Source organism: Lissotriton vulgaris, chromosome 8 (assembly GCF_964263255.1).
Source record: "Lissotriton vulgaris chromosome 8, aLisVul1.2, whole genome shotgun sequence".
NCBI lineage: Eukaryota > Metazoa > Chordata > Amphibia > Caudata > Salamandridae > Lissotriton > Lissotriton vulgaris.
In genome coordinates this window covers 37,016,218-37,035,009 of record NC_141696.1, presented here as the reverse complement: position 1 = coordinate 37,035,009, position 18,792 = coordinate 37,016,218, and the positions used below count along the sequence as shown (strand labels likewise).

The following is an 18,792-nucleotide window of genomic DNA, read 5'->3' as shown; positions in this document are numbered from 1 at the left end:
ACCTTTCTTCAAGAGGTTTTGTCCAAAGTAGAGGATGAAGTTTTAATATGCCTAGTGAATAGAACAGAATGTAAAGATGTTATAGTAGCATTTGATAATATCTGCATAGAAATTAATCGTAGTCTGCAGAAAAAATCTAGGCAGAATCCGCTAGTGGGTAAAAGATGGTTCGACAAAAAATGCTCAAAAGCGCATGGTGTGCTACTTAAAGCTCTGAAAGCAACTCCCACAAACCGTGCAGACATTGCTAGTGTAAGGATTGCTTACAAAAAAACTATCCTAGAAAGGAAGAGGGTCTTGAAAGACAATGCTTTGGCCCAACTTCTTCAACCAGAAACCCTAAAAAATAGTGGCCTTTTTTGGAAAATTATAAATCAGCCACTCTTTTCTGATGACGAAAATACCCCCCTAGAGGCAAACATCTCAGATGAGGGCTGGATCGAACATTTTAGACAAATATACTCGGAAGTCAGCAGTGCTACCACTTCTATTGTCATTCCAGAAGTTGAGGTAATGGAACCCTGCATTGCAGAGGATGCCGTCATTTTTGTGGCAACAGAAGTGGAAAAGGCAATAGATCAGACCTTGAAAAATAAGGCACCAGGCCCTGACGGGGTACCAGGGGATGTCTTTAAAATCGCCCCGAAATTCTGGTCTAAAGTCTTATGTAATGTTTTTAATGCTCTTTCAATTGATAAAATCCCGGATTCCTGGAAAAAATCCATCATCATACCGGTCTTTAAAAAGGGTAACAGGCAAGACCCATCCTGTTACAGACCCATTTCATTGATAGACTCATCGGTGAAAATTCTGGGCCGGGTTATTTTATCAAAACTGAATGATTGGTTAATAGAAAATAGGGTCCTATCAAACGTTCAGTATGGTTTTAGATCAAAAAGGAGCACAATAGATAAAGGCCTTAATCTGCATTTGTTGGTAGAAAAGTACATGAGAGCCAAGGAGGGGTCCATGTACTTAGGATTCATGGACCTCTCGTCAGCTTTTGACCTTGTAAATCGTGCTAAATTATGGAAAATGTTGCTTGAGATAGGACTAGACAGGGCCCTTGTTAGCCTTTTAGCAGACTTACACACTGATCTAATAGCTTCGGTCAGAGTTACCCCGGAGGGGCGTTGCAAGAGCCACTTTAAATCAGAAAGGGGGGTTAGGCAGGGGTGCATTTTGGCACCCCTTCTATTTACAGTTTATATAAATGCCCTGGAACCAGCACTTAAAGAGGCATCCCTTGATATTCCACGTATAGGAGAACTTGGAATTCCAGTTCTCCTATACGCGGATGATGCTGTCTTGCTTTCACGCACTGGTGTAGGTCTTCAACGATTATTAGATGCCTTTGAGGACTTTATGGGTTCTTTGGACCTAAAAATTAATGTAAAAAAGTCTCAAATTATGATATTGGGCAAGGGTAAGAAAAATAAATTTACCTGTGGCAAACAAGAGCTTTGCAGGGTAGCCACTTTTCCTCACCTGGGGATCACTTTTAATGACAGAGGCACCTGGGGTCCCCAGTTAAAAAATAGAAATATTTCCCTTGCCAGATCATCTTCTGCATTGCAGGGCTTTACAAAAAAATTGGGAGCAAGGCCAATAGTAACTCCTGTAAAAATCTATAAAGCAAAATGTCTTGCCGTTGCTACATACGGAAGTGCTATATGGGGATACTGTCCCATGGAAAGTCTACAGATTACTGAGAACACATTTCTAAGAGCTGTTCTCTCTGTACCACAGTCCACTTCAACATGTATTGTTCAAACTGAACTTGATAGGATATATCTCAGACTTGATTAAAGTGGCCCCTGTTCTGACTTGGTTGAAGACATGGCTGAATCAAGAAATCCCCCTTAACCATATTATTTTAAAAGACTGCCTGCAGCTGGATAGAGTAAATAAAATCCTGTGGCTAGCTTACATTAAGAATTGTCTTGTTAAAGTGGGGAGACCAGATCTCTTTTTTTCCCCAGCCTCTATAACTGTTAAAGACATTGAGCTAATTAAAGGCATGTTCGGAGAATTGTTAAGTCTGGAAAGGGGACAAGTAGAGCTAGAGAAACCAACAGTGCGGACTAGCATTATTTTGAGCACTCATGTAGGCCCTGAATGTTACCTAATTACTGTAAACCAACCCTATCATCGCTTTCTTTTAACTCGTTTTTGGTTTAATTTGATTCATTTAACTCTTGGACACTTCCCAACCTGGAGTACTCCCGAAAATGCAATGCCGTGTACCTGTGATAACTTTTCGATCCAGAACATATTACACTTTTTAATGTTCTGTGATCATTACACGGCACCAAGAAGGAAATATCTGATTCCGATCCTAAAGGAGGCAGGTTTCATTCAGGTCAAGCCAGCGCTCCTGTATTTACAGTTATTACAGACCCCCAGGACCATGTTCCATGTCGCTAGTATTTTAGTGGGGGCTGTCAGGATCAAGAAAAGGATGTTGTCCGATAATCTAACCAATATGGTTCTATAAGGGACGAATTCAAATATTGGTCATAGGAAATGCTTACCTTATGAAATTAATATCCTGTAATGCAATATGTAAATAATGTGAATATATGGTTTTTATTTAACTGACCTCTTTTTAATATATTTTAAAAATGAGTTTTTAAAATGATAATGTGCTTTTTATTTTTTCCCTTCCTTGTAAATAGTTATAGGATGTAAATCAATTAGGATCTGATTTTGTATAATTTATGTGTTGTTGATTGTATAAAATTGTATTGTGCCTATGTCTTTTTATGATATTAATTTATCGAAAATAAAGTATTTTGACTGACTGAGTGTGGGGAATTAGCGATCAGTATTTTCAAGCGCCATCTTGAAAGCCTGTACAGTTTCCGAGAGATTGAGTGTTTGTAACCGTAGGTCTGAATTTACCATCGCTCCAGCGACCTTTAACAATTGCGCACGCAGCACTATAAGCTTGTTTACCCCCAATTGCGGGTTGCGCTGATCCATCTGTATAGATTATACATCCGTAATGTTCTAGAGGGAGAATCTCAATAGGCAGAGGACATTCTTGTTCATATTGTAGAAATTCTTGAGTTTTCAAGTAAGGGTAAAAACGTATTCAACGTCTGTTGCAGCAAGAGAATTAACCCACTGTATCCATCTCGGATGTAAAGCCTTAGCATGTGGAATGCTTGCTTTTGTCACTGCCTCTAAGGCAGGTACAGGTGTAACGACCATTATACATTTTCCCTGTGCGAGTGCTCTCTCTTTTGCTACTGCAGTTTGAACCGCTGTCAGAATTTTTTCTCTTGAAGTGAATTTCATTTCAGCTTGTGTGTACAAGTGTGATTTATAAGCTATTGGTACCTTTTCACCTTCATTAAAGGTTAGGTATATGAATCCGCATCTCCCTGGGATGATTCGGATTACAAGGTTGCGTACGTTGTCGCGTGTCTGTAAATGTGTTGTTGCTAACATGTCTGTTTGCACTGAATGCAAAATTTCTGTGTGTTTTTGAGTCTAAGTAGTAGGTTTGAAATGAGGTTTGATTAGTTCGTAAAGAGGTTTAACCCTTTCTGCGTAGTTCAGAATGTATGTTCTTCCAAAATTCAGGAAACCTAGAATTGACTGTAAGTTTTTCCGCGTTTTTGGAAGTTGGAGCAGCCAGACTTTTCTAAAAAGTTGGCTGCCAGGCTTTTGCCTTCACTTGAAATTTCGTATCCTAAGAATAGGACGTTGAAGTGGGCAATTCGTGATTTCTTAAAATTGAATTTGTACCCTTCAGAGGCGAACCCAAGTATAATGTTGTTCACTCTGTTCAAGTGCCAGTCCAAATCATCGTCTATAAGATAGATGTAATTGACATAAGATAATGCCTCGTAATCATACGTTTGTAGTAACTCTGTTACTCTCGCTGAAAATAACCCTGGACTATTCCTGAAACCCTGGGGGAGGCGGCAAAATTGTCACTGTGTCCCCATGATGGAGAAAGCGGTCAAGTACCTGCTTTCAGGTGCAATGTTTTGAGAGCAGAAACCATTAGAAATATCTAGTGTTGTTTTGTATTTTTTACGCACAATGTTATTCATCAATGCTACACTGTGTGCATTTTGTACTGCAAAAGTTTTGCAACAAGAGTTTAAATGTCTGCAGTCCAAAACTAGACGATATGTACTGTCTGGTTTGGAGACAGGAAACAAAGGATTGTTCATGGAAGAGGTGCATGATTCAATCACTCCGCGGTATTCAAGTTCATTTAAAATCTCCTGACCTGTTTTTTAGGTTCCTGTTTAACAGGATATTGCCTTTGCATTGTTGGTTGAGTTTTCAGCTGGATTTATGGAGAGGAGAGTCCTCATCCCATCCTACGTGATTTTTATATAAGGCTGGAGCCTGGGCTACTGCCCATTTTCTGGCATAGGTGTATTTTCTCTGAATTGGAATGTGATTTGTGAAGGCTGGTATAATTATCTCTTTGCCATGTGGGCACTCCCTGACAAATTATGGTGGCCAGTCTTTTTCAGCTAGAAGAATGTCATAACCCTTAGAGAGCTTCTCCCAAAAGAGTGCTCTTATTTTCCTAGTTATGTCCCCCTCCATCCGGAGAGTTACTTCATATAACTTATGGGGTACACTAACCCTGGTATTGGCAGTTTCAACTTGAATGCATTCCTTCAAGTCCACTGTCTCCAGATGATCCTTCAGGAGTTTGCGACCTATGGTGACTTCTGCTGCGCTGTCTAGCATTGTCTGAGCCCACTCCCCGTTCTTGAGTTGTGTCCTCAAGATCCTCAGCATGTCTGATTTTTACACTTGCTACCTTCTTCTTTGTCAATTGACTTTTCTTATTTTTTGGAACGTGCTGATCGTCTTTGGACTTCACGCATTCTTCCTTGTGTTCTGATTGTCCCCTTCTTTCGGATTTCTGCGAGGAAGTCAGAAAGGTACGAGAGGAACGTGTATCATTATCTTGATATCTATCAGGTTTTCTCAAATTATCCCTATTCCTGGGGTTATACCTCTTTTCAGACCTTCCTCTGGACTGAGAACGCTTCTCTTTAGGAAGTGTTTGTTTAGTGCTTTCCCACTTCTTTTTAGGAGTAGTGAGATTATTTTTAATAAAGACCTTTTCAGGATTTTCTGTTAGTTGGTGTTTTACTGGTTTCCCACCCAAACTATATCTACCTAGTTCTTCATAGGATTTTTCAAGTTCATATGGTTGCTCTGTTATGTCAAGTTCTTTTCATTTTTAGCGGATTGCCACGAATGCTGCTTCACCTTTAATGTTAGCTAGTAATATAGCAGAGACCTGTTTGAAATGTTTTAGTAATTTCATACCAAGATTCAAAGCTGGTTCTGGTCCGTATTCATTTTGAATCTGTCTTAGGACGTCTGGTATTACCGCCATAGACGGAACACCATTTGTTTTTGTGTAGATTGATGCAAAAACTCTACCCCAAGTGTCACAGTCCTCCACATGTGGTGTGATCCCCATTGGCAAACAGATTGTTAAAATCCTGAGTTTCTCATGAGGTGTACTATCGGGAAATACTGCCTCTATCTGAGTAATTTTTTGAGCTAACCAGAACGGAATTTGTTCCCTTTTTGCAGACAATTTACCAATGACTGATTGTATAGTCTGTGGTGTCATTTTATTTGTGTTCCCCTGGTGAGGGGTGTGCTGCGGAATCCTTACAGCAGGTTTGACTGTTAAAGTCCGCATGACATATTGAACCAGTTGTCTATGGATTTTTATTAACTGTTTCAGCTGAGCTAACAGTTCTGGACCTGTCATTCTTTCAATGTCAGGATGTGGTGTATAGCTGGCTAGTACCGGCCATGTTGCTCCTGGTCTACCTAGTGGACAAGCCTGGTAATGGGATTTTGATGTTGTAGGGCGCCTTTAAACTAGAGCTGATGCTCTTGGTAAGTTAATGGAATTTCAATGTCCTCGAAAGGAATGTTTTCCACTAGAGGTTCCTCTACTTTGTAGAAGTGGAACTCATGTGTTACTGGATTTGCTGTAGGAAACAGAATCCATGAATAGAATAACTCTGTCTGCCGATATTCATGTGCCTCTATGACAACTATTACTTTACCACCTCTCGATGATACTCCATTATTTATAAGTCTGTAAGTTATTGTTTTTCTTACATTTACAGGGATGATTATAGCATCCGGGTCGTTCTGTTGGAGACTTGTGTCGTCTAAGACTGCCTGAGATGCTGCTGCAGCTCTATCTCTTTAGTCGTCACTCATTTTGTTGACTGAAAGTTTTGCAGAGCAAATTTCAAGGAAACAAAGGCATGGTGCATAATATTTTTGGAACACTGTATCCTTCAATGTTGAACAAACCAAAAAACGAATATATAGGATTTTTTGTCCTACTTAGTTTTGGCGGATATTTTATCCCTGTACCCACTCCAGACGTCCATTGGAGTATTTTACGGGAAAAAGGAGTCTCTGTGAAAAGCACAACAGAGTTACTCTAGTATCTAGCGTTAAATTAGTGCCTTACCAAATGTTGGGTGCCATGTAGTGTAGTTTCTATATTCCCAATAGGCTTTGCTTATTGGAATAATATATACTATAGAATTGACGTAGGACTTAGGTCCACTAGGTCTCTATCAAATATATTAAACTTAATTGTGAGTGCCAGCTAGCTTAGAGGTCACTAGAAACTTTCTCGAATAAACAAGAAGGAATTCGTTTCTGAATCGTGGAAACAATAGCTAGATATTTCACTCAGTCAATGGTGCATGCTTTGTTTCACCAGAGGTGCAGAGAAATAGAGAGATGGGCGTTTGTCAATAAAAGGTATTTATTGAACTGTCTTCTTTCTCATGCAAAAGAAATGAACTGCTACAATCGTATTACTGGCTGTAAAGTATAATGCGTACAGCAAGTAGAGTATTATAAAATAATACTGTAAAAGCATGGTATGGTTTCTAAGCCATATAAAATAACATATATAAATAACAATGACTAAAAGTTCTCAACTGGTGCTTCCAAAATATGCCTACCCCAATGTACCTGACCTAGGTCTAGTACGAGGGAAGAAGTAAGTATTGTGTAGCATAGGTTTAGTATTCTTTTGCCAAGAATCTATTCAAGATTTCTCTTAGGGTCTAATCAGCTCCGTACCTTGGTTTAGAATGAAGGAGGTCTGGTGTCTCTCTGTCTCAGGACTCGATTTCCCGACACCCCACAAGGGGAGCTTGGAAACACTGGAGCTGGATTTCTCGGCAAGAGAAAAGACATCTGCTGGAGGGTCAGTTTCCTTCAGCACTTGCTGCGGCGAGCTGTGTCGGGTAGGTAGATAGTCGAACTGCTCCAAACCACCGTCTGTTTGCTAGGGCAAGTGTGGCCATATTTATACCTTGAAGGTGCTGAGTTTGACGTAGGTTGGACATAATAACGTCATCAAAGGCTCGCAGTTCTTTGAAAACTCCATGAGTTCTTGGATAAATCAATATTCAAGCAAGGGGAAGTCCCTGACTGCTGAAGGCAAGTTTTTCCAAGAAATCGTTGTCCAATAGAGAAATGCCACATGCTCATGCAGTTGTCGCAGCCTTGGCTCTCGTAGAGTGAGACCGCAAGCCCTCAGTGTTGTAGAGCATTTTAGGACCCTAGTGTAATTTTCCCGATTCATGCCCATATATAGGTATAAATCACCATGTCCTTATATAGGCATAGAAATCATAACCATATTTAGACTTAGCCCATGCAGTCCAAATACGGCATGTGCTAAGTCTAAATATGGTTATAGGTATCGCACATTTCTCTTTCTGCATGGACAATGCTGAATGGCGCCACCTACCAGTGTGCAGAGGTACTGCTTGAGAATCTTCCTGATTCAGTCTAGGGATATTCAAAGGTAAAGAATCTGGGTCTAGATAGATTCTCTACCAGATAAGGCCTTACCAAAGGTAAGTAACTTGTTCTACACTGATAAAACTTAAGTTTAACGGGATGGCATAGTTAGGTGTTGAAATGAGATCAAAACTAATGTTGAACAACTGAAATATCACTGAATTCGCTAATCATAATTTTGTGAACTAACGATAATTTATGCCGCGTTTTACGCTGATTATGACCTAACATATCAAATAACTCATAACGTGAAGTGGTATCAAAAATTACATCACAGATGAATTCACTGATGGCATTATGCAGTCATTATGACAGAGTTATTTGTGGATTTGAAGTAATTCCACAAGCTACACCTGAGCCCAGTTTTCTATCACCAATGAAGTGATATTGGACATAACCTTTGACCACATGCTGGACACATATCATATTTGTCAAGTCACCCACATTGGTGAATGTTACCTTTTTAGGTTTCACCAGCACAGTGCTTGCACTATGCTTTTGAAATCTATCATTTTTAATATTGACTTAAACGGTGCTTACATCCTGCCCCCTCTCTTTCCTGGCTTTTCATTGGTTCATGTGCTTGCCACTCATTTTTCTCCATTTTTATTGGCTGTAGCCGATCTGGATGAACAAATAAAAAAAAAAGGAAAGAAAAGGCTGCTTCACTGGCTTTATTTTGTCCACATTTAGTGACCTAATTATTGTTTATTTAAACCACAGTTTCAGATTTTTCTGAATCATTTGCAGAATGTTTTACTCTTTCTCGCGATACTTCCACTCTGTATTGAGATATATTAATGTCTCTTTAAAGCTGTTGCTCTCTTTTGCTCTGGTCAGTCAGCAGTCTGGCCTCTTTCCAGATTCCTCCCCCTCAGTCACATTGGAGGAAAGAAACTGGGGGGCATATTATCAAGGGATTTATCTCCGCTTTTTTGGCTTTAAAAGCCAAGAAAGCGGAGATAAAATTATCTCCCTATTAGCAACAGGGTGCTAACACGCAAATTCGCATGTTAGCACCCTTTTTCTCTAAGCTTCCCCTTGCATCTCTAATGAGATGCAAAGGGGGCGTTCCAGAGAAAAATAATAGGAGAAATGTTGTTAAGCGACATTTCTCCTATTATCAAGGATTTCGCTAACCCTGTTAGTGATAAAAAAAAGCAGCTCTAACCGCGGTTAGCACTGCTTTTTTGACACCAGGGGGCATATTACCAAGCAATACCGATAATTATCGCTATTGCTTGGTTAGAGACAAAAATTTACCGCTGCGCTGCGGCGATTTTTACCGCAAATAAACCTTGGTATTACCAAGGTTTATAGCAAATGTGATAAAAATCGCCTCAATGCATGAATATCGCTGAAAAGTCAGCGATATTCATGCATTAGTGAGCTAATGCTCTTAGCCATATTATCCACCTCCCATTGGATAACATGGCTAAGAACTGCTCAGGGCAGGTGTTAGCTTTTGGAGATATTCGCGCTTAGCGCGAATATCTCCAAAAGTTGGTAATAGGAGATAGCGATGTTAGCGACTGTTTTCAGTCACTAACATCTTGGCACGCCCACTTTGCATGTCATTAGTGATAAATATCACTGACATGCAAAGTGCGGCCCAATATGGTCGCTATCTCCTACTAGCTGTCGCTAACTGGTGTTAGCGACAGCTAGGTAATAGGGAGATAATTTTATCTCCGCTTTCTTGGCTTTTAAAGCAAAAAAAGCGGAGATAAACCCCCTTGATAATATGCCCCTGGTATTTTCCTGACTTAGCCATGATATCCTATGGAAGGTGGATATCATGGTTAAGTTTGTGAGCCCCTATTATCAAGCTAACGCCAAACTTCGAGAGATTATCGTTGATTTTCCAGAGATAATCTCTCAATTGGCAGTTAGCCCGAGGATTTTTATCACTACTGAGATAAACCTTGCTAATAGCAAGTTATCTCTGCGATAATTTCCGGCGATGCTTAGCGTTTAAAATTCGTTACTAAGCATCGTTAGCGGTAAATATCGCTAAATGTTGGTAATATGCCCCTGGGTTCGCACTGGGCAATGGAGTTTGTTTTGGCAAATCAAAAGAAAAGAAACAGCTGCTTCATCTGCTTTATTTTGTTCACATTTAGTGTTTTCATTATTTTTTATTTAAACCACAGTGTCTGATTTTACTGAATCATTAGCAGAACATTTTCCACTCTTGCTCCCGAAACTTCCACTCAGTATTGAGATACGTCACTAATGTCTGTAAAACTGACCCTCTTACACCGCCGAGACTCAAACCAGAATCCCCAGTTCTCCTGTCAGCAGCTCCGGCTGCTGTGACACATTCTCTCCACTCCTGTGATACTTGTAAGGGAGCTCTTTCTTTCTTCCCAGAAGGTGATTGATGAAAACACCTTATTATTCATATCATAGGCGAAACCGATGCATTACCAATGCTTGTTTTTACCAGTATACAAATATATAACACACAAAATGGCTCGCAGACTTTAATGAGGTCACCTCCATTTTTTAACTTTGAACACCCTCCGAAAAGGAGTTTGTACTCTATTCTCCTTAATGGGATCACTCTCTTAAAAACTTTGTATGACCCGCAATTTTAAGTGAGGAGGTTTACAGCTGTGCTCTTACCACCGATAAGACACATTCTGCCAATCCCTACAGACAACCCTCTACCCTCCATAGTTGGTACAATATGGTACGATAAAACCTTAGAGTCATGCTTACAACCCCAGTGTGAGTTGCCAGACTATGCACCCAACTCCCCATAGGTGCAAAACCCTGAGTAAGTGACCAATCCCCTGCAGCACACATCCTCTGGCCTCAGGCCAGGACCTGCACTCAACCCCCCATGGGTGCTCAACCCTGCCCAGTTACCCTAACACTCCCACTGTGTACAGCCTTCCGCTGTGTCCACGGTGGGTTGACTCTGCACCCAACCCACTGCGGTCTACCAACAGCCACTGTGCATGGCCTATGGTCTGCACACTGGTGGCTGCCTGTTTTGTCTGGTTTATGACCAAGTAGTACCCATGACCTGATATATACATTTTTTAATTTTGGCTTAAAATTGGGTCCCTTATGATACCTTACCCCCCACTTCATCATGGCCTTGAGGGCCTACCCTGCCACCTTATGTGGCAGCTGATTGTTTTTCTCCAGGGTTCGAAGAATAAGGGCATGATTTAGATCTTGGTGCACAGGTTACTCTGTCACAATGAAATGAAATGAAATGAATGAAACTTATATAGCGCACGACTTACCCTGGGGCATCTCAGCGCTTGCTTAGGGAACCCGTCCTGGTATTCCCCTGTGAGATAACCCTGGCAGGGTATCCACAAGGTGAAAGCCAGGCATCCCACCGCAAGGGGCCGTTGTGGAGATTAAGCAAGCTATTGCCCAGAGTCGCAGAGTGTGAACCCGTGAGTCGAGGAGGCACCGGAACGAGAATTAACGAGTCCGTGGAATTTTGAGCCCAAGACCCGCCGAGGCGGGGAATTGAACCCTGGTCCCGGGCCGAACTCAAGCTCCAGGTCTGCCGCCTCTAACCCCTGAGCCACACTTCTCCACAATGGGGACAGATATCCCATCTACCAAAATATAAAGCCATTATATCCTTTATATTTCGGCACATGGGCTATCCATCACTGTTTTGACGGAGTAACCCGTCTGCCAAGATCTACATCTGGCCTTAAGTTCCCAAGTCCTGTATTGGCTCTCACAACATATTCTCCATGGTGTGGCTAGCCAATCACGAGCCGCTCATCCACTTTGAATGAGCCAATCAGAGCATACCTGGACACCAACTGTCCGGCTATCTCTAGATGCTTCCAGCATTAACCCCTTCATGGCCATCTAGAGCACTCTTTTAAATGCTAATTTTTCTAAATGGTGGAAGAGATTTATACCAAATGATAAAAGGCAAGCTTTCTGAGTAAAGTTTTAGTTTGTTGCCAAATTTTATTTTTTTCTATTCAGCCCGTTACTTTCATGCCAATAGTTTAGTAGCTGGAAGTGGGCGATTTAAAAAAAGAATCAGAGAATATATTTCTCCCATTGACTTCTATTGAAGCAGAGGCAATTTCAGGCAGGAGACAGCTAAAATAAAGCCAATTTTTGCTTCTGAAATTGGGAATTTCCCACCAGAATCAGGTCTTTTGGCATGTATGCCTTTATTCTGCATTGGAGAGAAAAATCTCCTATGGAAATTAACATGAGACAATGCACTTATGAGACACCCTCACCCAGAGGCTTGAGGGTTCTGAGGGAAAACTATTCACAAAGAAGCCCAGGTGGATGAACTTTCTTCTGGAAAGTTTTGTACAGATCCGTAAAATTGTGTCAAAGTTATCAAGAAACAAAAATGACTTTACTATGGAAACTCTGACCTAAATGTAACTAGAACCAATCAAGGAAAGGGGTTGTAAGAAGTTTATTTATGAGTTCACTCTACTCCCTACGGAATTAAATGCCTATGACCAATGGAGAGAGAACTCTTACTGTTTAAGCCTCTCTAAAATTCCCAGTAGGGGCATCCCTGTTTGCTGAAAAGTCCCCTCACTGAGTAGAATCATTAGTGGCATGCTTCACCCATGGGTCCTCACACATGATACCTAGCGTATCAGGGTCTGCATCTCGCTGAGTGTTAGCAGAGATTTTGGTGTTCTTGGAGAGGGATTCCTATCTAAAATTGCCTGCAGGTATCCTGTACCATATCCTATTTATTTTTGGATCCTTAGGCAAGGTTGAAAACAAAGGTGTGATGTCAATGGTATGCCAGTTGAACTTAAAGCAACAAAATAACTGATGAAGTTACTGCATGTGCACTTGTGTGATTTTCACCATTATAGACATATGTATGTTCACAAGTACACATGTCCAGAAAATGCAAAAAGTAGTTAAGTTTCTCTTTTTGAAATGACAAGTTATTCACTTAGGTAGTATTTCAGCATGGTTTATAACATATCTTACGTGAATAACAAAAGTAGTGGGAATTAGTTTGATTGACAAAATTAATTAACTACACAAATAGTAATAATTTACAGGCACACCAGTTTGCGATCTGACTATGTATTTCAGATCCTGAAGAAAATAATCTGATCTTACTGACGATTACATATCACAGAAGGGAAACAGCCAATACCACGACCGCCGAACAACGGGTTACCGTTGCAACGCAGACGGAACAACAAATGCGCCTGAATCACGTATTCCATTTACAATGCAAGTCATTACAACGACACGTGTTAGGAAAAGCGAAGTTGGACTTTAAAGTCCACAGCTTTCCCTACTGTTGTGGGGATAGGATTTGGAATAGTAAATTATATTATTCCAAAGTCGAGCGCCCCCCTAAGGCAAGTCGTCATAACGACTTGCACTGTAAATGGAATGTGTGGTTCAGACACATTCGTTGTTCCGTCCGCATTGTTAAGGAACACATGGGAAAGTAAAGCGTGGTTGTGTCATACAGACATCACAGAAACACGTAGACCCATTGAGGCAGGAGTCCATTCACAGTCCATTGGCATCACACATAAAATAACTACTCCAAAGCTTAAAGCTGAGGTATCGCTGAGGAAGCTAGAAAGATTTTAAAAAACGTAGAAATCCACTGGAAAAGCACTGCCATTTAAAAACCATAAACTCTGAAATTAACCAGTTATATGTACCTCACAAGTATGACATGCACCGCCTTGGATTTCAGATGTCATCAGTGATGTAAAATTAGATGTTATAAGCAGTGCATTAGAGTGGTGCAAGATATACATATATCAGGAGGCAAAACATGTTTTGAGGTTTCAACCATCAAGCTGAAGCGTGCTTCATGTGGTGATGACACAATTCGCTGCATTTGCCGAACATTCAGTTCACTATATGTGTTTCAATGGTGTACAGTGGTAGCATTATGAAATGAATTTGTACTTGTATAGCGCACTTATACCCTTAGGTGTCTTGGCGCTGTACGCATACCGCTGTGGAACTCTTCCTGGCTTTTCCCTGTGAAATGCCCACTCCTAGGCACCCCCAAGGTGAAGTCAGGCATCCCAGCGCTGTTGGGACCATTGTGGAGATCAAGCAAGCTATCGCCCAGAGTTGCAGAGTGGGGCTCATGATTAAATTAGGCACCGAGGCGAGAATGATCAGGTCCGAGGAAATTGAGCCCAAGACTCCCCGAGGCAAGAATTGAACCCTGGTCCCGGGCCAGACCTCTGCATCAGGGTCTGCCGCTCCAACCATTGAGCCACACTTCTCCACATTATTATCTATGTCATTCTTCCTTGTTGTGTACTGCACCTTAAGAAGCAAAGTTCAGGTATCCTGGGTTCTCAAAGTCGTGCATATTCATGACCTTAGTTGACCTATCAGAATTCCATAATAATGTGATTTGAAATCCTGATTCTGCACATTTGCATTGTTTGGCAACACTGCGGCTACATACTGCATTTCACTTTCAGCCGAATGTGCCAAAGTACTTTCAGGCAGACACACCGTTCCGGCATCCATTTCCACACTTGCAGACAAACAATTTTGGGGGTGTTTTGCAACATGCCATGGACCAGTTTAAGGATGAGTGCTTGCCCATCTCATCATGGCCAGCCTATGGTTTGAGAACCTGAACATTCCAAATTAACTGTCCAAGAGCCAATCAGAATATACTGTTCATTGTAACTATACAACCCTAAAGCTAAATACAGTGAACATGCACCTGTAAGAGGTCGGTCAAAATTATGTGTAGTAGTCCATGGAAAGAATTTGTGGTAGGTAGGTGGACACACAGCAGTTTAAAAAGAAGCGACTGCATTAAATGCTGCATCCTCACTGCTCACAAGATGAAGCCACACAATAGGGAATTTGTATGTACTTGCCTTGTAGAAGATGCTTCCAGGAGAGCCAGTGGACCGCCTCCTTTGGACTCTACACAATAGAACATTGACAGGAGCCAGGAGGAGCAGTGCTTCATAAATTCTAGGAATGTATCATTATCTAAATCTCCAGGAGAAGTACATACAATAGTTGTGATCAGTCAGTCTGAGTTAAAAATTGGTACCTTGTCATTTCATGTCTTTTATTAAACCTCTTATCGTGTGGAACAATAAATATATAAAAATAGCTTACTGTGGAGATTGTCCTTCAAATCTCAATCCTGGTTTCATGGAGGAGTATCATTGATACCGCTTGTAACAGTAGTCGTCAGTTGCCATAGGATGGCCTTTTTTGTATCTCTGTGGACTCGTACAGATCGTAAAGTTTTCTTCCAAGAGGGTTAGCTTGCCCATCAATAATGCCACTTCCAAGTACTACAGTTGGCTCCACAATCAGAAACACATTTCTTTTGGAAAATATGCTATTTCAGGCTGCCACTCATAGTGTGTGTTGCATTTGGACAACAAATAACGCTGCAAGATGGTGTATTCTTATTGAATGCTGTGTCTGGATTGCATCTGTTTTGTTTGTAACACTTGGCTGTGGTTAGGATTGGCATGCTTGGAGTGATGAAGCACATGAAAACTGACTTGTCTGCTTGCAGTAAAAAACTCTCCAAGGATGTGCAATCGCAAGCTGATAATCCTACCAGAAACTGCAGAATACTGAGCATTTGAGACATGACAGCCCATCATATGGCTTAGTTATTTGCAGCAAAATTGCAGTAATGGCTTTTGTGTTGCATGCATGATGCTCTTGCATCTCCTTGGCTCATGTGCGGTCATGTTAAAGAGCTCAGACTTTCCTGACCCCACAATGTTATTCTGTAACAAAGTTCAGCAATGAGTAACAAGGATTGTTGTTTCCATTTGTCAGATTCTTCTCACTCACCTTCTATGCGGGCAGAATCTTACTATCTCTGGATTTTATCATATTTTGTGTCCGCCTCATGCACATTTTTACCATCAGCAAGGTCCTGGGGCCAAAGATAATCATGATGCAGCGCATGGTAAGCAGCCAGTGAAGTGAATGCATAAACTGAGGTCTGATCTTGTTCAACCAAGTTCATGTTAACCTTCCATGTATTTCTGCCCGGCAGATGAAGGACATCTTCTTCTTCCTCTTCCTGTTGGCGGTTTGGATCGCGTCATACGGCGTGGCCAAGCAGGCCATTATGGTCCACAACGAGGATCGCCTGGACTGGATCTTGCGTAATGTGATTTATCAGCCATACCTCATCCTCTTTGGACAGATCCCAATGGACGTTGAACGTAAGTAGCTAAAGACTAGTCTAGCTCCACCAGTCTCTTGCCTCACAGTGCCTTCGCCTTGGGTAATGGGTCTTTGCTTCAGGAAGTGCCTACCCGAACCTCACTGTTGGGCAGTCTGTCCTCTTTGATGCGCATGCTTGTATTGTGGTGCGCCTAGTGATTTGGAATTGGTAGGTGTCCCACCACGTTTGAGGGCAGGTGCTGGGACAGGGGTGAGCTGTTCATGGTATTTCATGTCTGAATGAATTCTGTGTTTTTAGATAGTGCATGCTGGAAACTGATTTGTTTTGCTATTATTGTGATAGGGTAAGCCTCAATCACTGAGCATGGGTTCTGTTGATTGAGCATTGAACAATTCCTCATAATGAAGCTGAAATCTTGAAGCTCCATCTAAAAGATGGCTTGTGAGAGACTGAGAGAAAGGCTTAGCTCTGAGTGAATGGAAGAGCGTGCTAGGCAGGTTTACCTGTTTATGTGAGAAGCAAGTTGCTGATATCTGTGGTCCAATGAGTGATAGATTTGTGAAATAACCCACTATTTTTTCATGAATATAAAATCTTCTTTAAATGCAAGTTTACCTTGATGAATGCTTAAACATTTTGCTCCAGGTACTGTTAGCGTGCTTGGTGCAGTGCATTAACACTGCACCAAGAGTTATTCTGGGTGTGTTTGTGTGTGCACATGTGCGTGTGTGGATGGTTGTGTGTGATGCATGCATGTGTGTTAGCATGTAGCGATGTTAGTCTATGCGGATGTCAGTCTGTTAGTGTGTACGTTCATGCGTGTATGAGTTTGTGTGAGCAGACACTTGTGCGTTAGTGGGTGAGGACAAATAAAGGGTCCAGGCTCCAATCAGTCAGACTGAGCCTAATATATCAAAACCACAGGAAAATGCCAGTACTGGAATGATATTTGCCGCTTTAGAGTTACTTTGGTCCTGAAGAGAGCCCCTAAGGAGTGGGCACAAAACGCGTCGACCTTGTGTGTTGTTTACCAAACAATCTTAGGGCAATAGCTAATGGCTGCTTTTGTGCATTTTGAATTGTACTGATGCATGTAAAAATGTGTTATCACTATTTTGTGTTGTGCGCTATAAAGGATTATTGGTTATAAATATGTGATGTTTGGTGTTTATCCCTGGTATAAGACTTAGATGTAAACCATTTGTTTCGCCAGGTTGTGATATACATTGTGGTTGTGTGCTTGGAGTTGAGTTTGGGTTATAAATAGGTAATGAATGTGAGATGTGAGCAGGAAGTAGGAGGGATGGAGTGATTGATGTGATTTTGTATTTAATATTAGTACGGTTGAATATTTTATAATGTCTATTGTCGTCTTTTTTGATAAAGCTTGTTGGTATATTCAAAAAAAGTAATATTTTTCATCCCCCAATAAATGAAAAATTGTGTGAATAAAATTCAAATTAAGTAAAATGCCGCCTATTGTTGCCATAGATTTGTTCTAGGCACCACTGAAGTGAAATTGTAATGGATTATCAGTACTGGCATTTTCTTGTGGTTTTAGTGTGTGAGGGGCACAACGTCTGTTCATGTGTATTACTGTTTGTTAAATGGGTGTCTATATGGTCTTGTGTTCTGATTCATGCCTTTGGGCACTCGTGTGTATTTTTGAATGTGTAATGTAAAGTCGTTTTTAACAGAATATCTTGTATTTATAAGATTCAAGTTTTGATGTAACCAAATGTACAATTAATGGAACCAACATGAACTTGCCAAAATGCGCCTACGCCGATGACTTGGGCAACCCGCTCTTCCCTGAGTGGCTGACTATTATTTTACTCTGCTTCTACCTACTATTCGCAAACATCCTGATTATGAACCTTCTCATCGCCATGTTCAGGTGAGTCAGGGGGTTTCTCTTCTTGTCAGGCACCCTTTCTCTTTCTCACAATGCAAATTTTGTCTTTGTCTTTTTTTGTGGCTCGTGACCACAAATCCAAGACCCCAGACCTTCCTGGTTAACCCTGTGAGTTTTCTGAGTTCCCCTAGTTTCCCGGGTTCCTCTGCCAACCAAACATCTTGACTGTGAATGACCAGTTCCAACATTTGCACCTCTGAAATTTGGTACCCCCTGGGGAGATTGATCTGGATGGCTTTTTCACCAACACCCAGCCCTCATGCATAGACCTAGACCAGATGAGCCCCTAACTCGTCTCCCTTGTGACTAGTCCTAGTTCACAAGCATTTTCCCCACAACTATCAGTTCCCTGGTAACCCAACTAACTAGATACCTAAACACTATTGAAATGACCTTTGGTATTGTAAATAACTTTTGGGACTCAGGCCGAATCCTTTTCCCAGACTAATTTGGCAGGCCTTAGTGGTTTTAGGACCACATCATGGGGAAACTCAATGATGGAGGCTCAAATCCACAGAGGTGTGTCCAGCTTTAACCTTAGGCCTTCACAAAACCATGGCAGAATGAAATACATTTGGCCCAATTCGCAAATGTAAAGTTATGCCCAAGTCTAACTTAGACCAAAACACTAACTTTAATACTTTTCGGTGTTCACAAAGGTAAGTTTCCACAAGTAAAGTTAGACTTTTGGTCTAAGTTAGACTTTTGGCCTAACTTTACCTTTGTGAATACCTGAAAAGTAAAAAATGTTTGACTTTTGGTCTAAGTTAGACTTTTGGTCTAAATTTACCTTTATGAATACCTGAAAAGTAGTAAAGTTTGTCTTTTGGTCAAAGTTAAACTTTTAGTCTAACTTTACCTTTGTGAATAC

At 41.1% G+C, this 18,792-nt stretch overlaps 1 protein-coding gene across 1 annotated transcript in view; it reads left to right on the top strand.

Moving 5' to 3' along the window:
• The window catches only part of LOC147693336 (transient receptor potential cation channel subfamily M member 2-like), a 136,409-nt gene that overhangs the window by 29,137 nt on the left and 88,480 nt on the right, over nucleotides 1-18,792 (top strand). Inside the window, exons 3-5 of the mRNA XM_086933209.1 lie at nucleotides 15,649-15,781; nucleotides 15,872-16,043; nucleotides 17,723-17,903. Coding sequence (XP_086789335.1) covers nucleotides 15,649-15,781; nucleotides 15,872-16,043; nucleotides 17,723-17,903 — 486 coding nt within the window. The remainder of the gene's footprint in view (nucleotides 1-15,648; nucleotides 15,782-15,871; nucleotides 16,044-17,722; nucleotides 17,904-18,792) is intronic.